Source organism: Palaemon carinicauda, chromosome 23, assembly GCF_036898095.1.
Source record: "Palaemon carinicauda isolate YSFRI2023 chromosome 23, ASM3689809v2, whole genome shotgun sequence".
Classification (NCBI taxonomy): domain Eukaryota; kingdom Metazoa; phylum Arthropoda; class Malacostraca; order Decapoda; family Palaemonidae; genus Palaemon; species Palaemon carinicauda.
In genome coordinates this window covers 22,142,577-22,145,562 of record NC_090747.1, presented here as the reverse complement: position 1 = coordinate 22,145,562, position 2,986 = coordinate 22,142,577, and the positions used below count along the sequence as shown (strand labels likewise).

The following is a 2,986-nucleotide window of genomic DNA, read 5'->3' as shown; positions in this document are numbered from 1 at the left end:
TCGTCGACGTTGCTGGGAAACGCCCTCATCGACACAAGAACCTACCGGTCCCACGCCCTAAGAGCTGGTCCTGCCACAATGTCCGTATCCGCTGTAATGACGAAGCCCTACGCTGACCTTCTGCAAGAATTTCCTGACGTTTTTCAAACCCGATCTAAGCCAATCGCTGGGATCCTCCTCCAAGCATGGGATCTACCTCCACATCACAACAACGGGACTTCGTACACACCCCAAATTCCACCGCCTCACGCCCCAGAAGCAGGGGGACGCCAAACGCGCCTTTGAGGACATAGAACGCATGGGTATCTGTAAGAAAGCATCAAGCCCCTGGGCATCACTCCTACACATGGTAAAGAAGCCTGGCGGGACCTGGAGACATTGCGACGACTACAGGTGCCTCAACCTAATCACAACGCCCGACCACTACCCTCTGCCCAACATGCAAGACCTGACGAATATGTTGCATTGCGTGAAATACTTCACCAAGATGACCTTCTCAAGTCTTACTTTCAGGTCCCCGTATTTCCAGAGGACATTCCAAAAACTGCCATTGTGACACCGTTCGGATCCTACACCTTTGCATACTCAACCTTCGGTCTACGCAATGCGGGGGGGCGACCTTCCAACACCTAATGGATAGCATCCCGCCGACCTACCATTCTGCGTCTGCTACGTCGACGACATCCTGATTTTCTCAAGGACCAAGGAGGAACACCGGAGGCACGTTCGCGCCGTCCACATACGCCTGCAGGAGAATGGCCTGGTCGTACGTTTTGATAAATGCACGTTCGGCGCCGAAGGAGTGAACTTTCTCGGTCATCGCGTGTCCTCGAGTGGAGTAAAACCCATGACAACCAAGGTGGACGTCATCAGAAAGTTCCCGACACCTACGACCACCCGTCAACTTCAGCAGTTCCTGGGGATGGTCAATTACTACAGGCGCTTCATCCCTGACACCCCTTGACGATGTCTTGAAGGGAAAGGCGAAGAAACTTGAGAGGGGTTCCCCACAACAACACGCATTCGCCCAGACAAAGGACACCCTGGCTTACTTCGATGACAACTCCCCTCTGCGACTGACGACCGACGCCAGCAACGTCGCCTGTGGGGCTCTGCTGGGACAGCTAGTCGATGGTTCTCCTCAACCATTGGCATTCTTCAGCGGAAAATTGAAACCCGCCGAAACAAGATACAGCACCTTTGACAGGGAGGTCCTTGCCGTCTACCTCACCGTCCGCCACTTCTGGAACATCATGGAGGGCAACCCTTCACCATCGTGACGGACCATCAACCCCTTGTACAACGCCTTCACAAAATCGACAGACGCATGGTCCTCCCGACAACAACGTCATCTTGCAGCAATCCCCGAATTCGGGTGCACCATAAGTTACGTTCCTAGAAAGAAAAACCCAGTCGCAGATGCCCTTTCAAGGATTAAAATCGATGCAATCCACCTGGGAATTGACAACGCCTATCTCGCATCCGTACAGCGCACCGACCAAGAGGCACAGGATCACCTGATGGGGCCATCTGCGCTTAAGATAACAGCAATTCTCCTCGGGCCGGCAGGAGTGATTATCCTTTGCGACACCAGCTCCAGCCGCCCACGTCCCTGGATTCCGGCTTCCTACAGAAGAAAAATATTCTACCTCATCCATGGACTTTCACACCCCTCGGGACGCACCACTGCTCGCTTCCTGTCTGAAAAGTTCATCTGGCCAGGGATCAAAAAGGACGCCCGGGAATGAGCGAAGACATGCATCAATTGCCAGACGAGCAAGATCAGCTGTCACACCGAATCGGGGATAGGCGATTTTCCCCAACCGAAAAGACGTTTCAGTCACATTCACATCGACGTCTTGGGACCTTTGCCGTCTTTGGGATCTGCTCGCTACCTGCTGACAATCATCGATCACTCTACGAGGTGGTTGGAAGCATCACCGATGACCAAAGCTACAACCCAAGCATGTGCCGAAGCCCTTTTGTCGACCTGGGTGGGCAGATTTGGCTTTCCTGACGACATCACAACGGACAGAGGCCCAGCTTTCCTGTCAGAGATATGGCTCGCTCTGGCAAACCTGATGGGAACGACACTCCACAGCACCACGGCATACAACCCCGCAGCAAACCGCATGGTCGAACGAACTCATCGCGCCCTCAAGGCGTCCGTGATGGTGAGCTGCACCGACGAGGACTGAAATCACGACTTCCTTGGGTAGTTCTCGGCCTTTGACCCGCTCCTCGCGCAGATGGCGAGCCATCACCCGCTGAAAGGGTTTACGGAGAAGCTCTCGCAGTTCCCGGAAAATTCTTTCCCACATCAACCGATGACACGCAGCTGGATCATCTTAGGGACATCGCCAGGAAGTTCAGGACATGTCTTAATACTTACCGGGACAGAACTAAGCATTTCAAGCCGAGGAGCCTCGACGACTGCGGGTATGTTTTCGTCCGTGTCGACGCATATCGACAGCCGCTAACCAGACCCTATCGAGGCCCCTACCGAGTAATCAAGAAAATGACGAAAGCCTTCCTTCTCGACGTGCATGGCCAAGAGGACTGGGTCTCAATAAACCATGTGAAACTGGCGTTTTTCGAAGGAAGCAACACTGCCTCCGTTGGGCCTGGCAGATCCAGGTGCCGCCTCAAAACATGCCGCCCAATGAGAAGAAAAGCAATAAACGACGACAAGAGGTAGCGATCCATATGCAGACCTCCGACACGTCCCTTCGTTCAAGAACAAGAGGAACCCTTCGACGCCCGAAACGATATGAAGACTAGCCTCATCAGCCTTCTACCCCGCCTGATGTCTTGGGGGGGGGGGGGCGGTGTCCTTGTAAGGACATCGCTCCCTCCGTCGTCCAGCATTCTCATTGAATTCTCCATTTCATTTAAAGTCTCCTTTCGCCACACTATGGCTAACTGTATATATTTGTTCGGCCTCCTCAGAGCTACAATTTCATGTATTTATCATTTCGCTACATAT

The 2,986-nt window shown here is 53.3% G+C and overlaps 1 protein-coding gene across 1 annotated transcript; it reads left to right on the top strand.

Annotated features, from left to right (window-relative positions):
- The first annotated feature begins 1,943 nt into the window (after positions 1-1,943).
- Positions 1,944-2,698, top strand: LOC137617477 (uncharacterized). The gene is made up of 2 exons (XM_068347500.1): positions 1,944-2,174; positions 2,339-2,698. Exons 1-2 carry the CDS (start codon positions 1,944-1,946, stop codon positions 2,696-2,698), a joined length of 591 nt encoding a protein of 196 aa, XP_068203601.1.
- The last annotated feature ends 288 nt before the right edge of the window (positions 2,699-2,986 follow it).

Bases quoted from the DNA above. Each gene is read 5' to 3' on its own strand.
- LOC137617477 (XM_068347500.1), top strand. From the start codon at position 1,944: ATGACCAAAGCTACAACCCAAGCATGTGCCGAAGCCCTTTTGTCGACC. The intron at 2,175-2,338 runs GTGAGCTGCACC...GATGACACGCAG, and splicing joins CCCTCAAGGCGTCCGTGATG to CTGGATCATCTTAGGGACAT.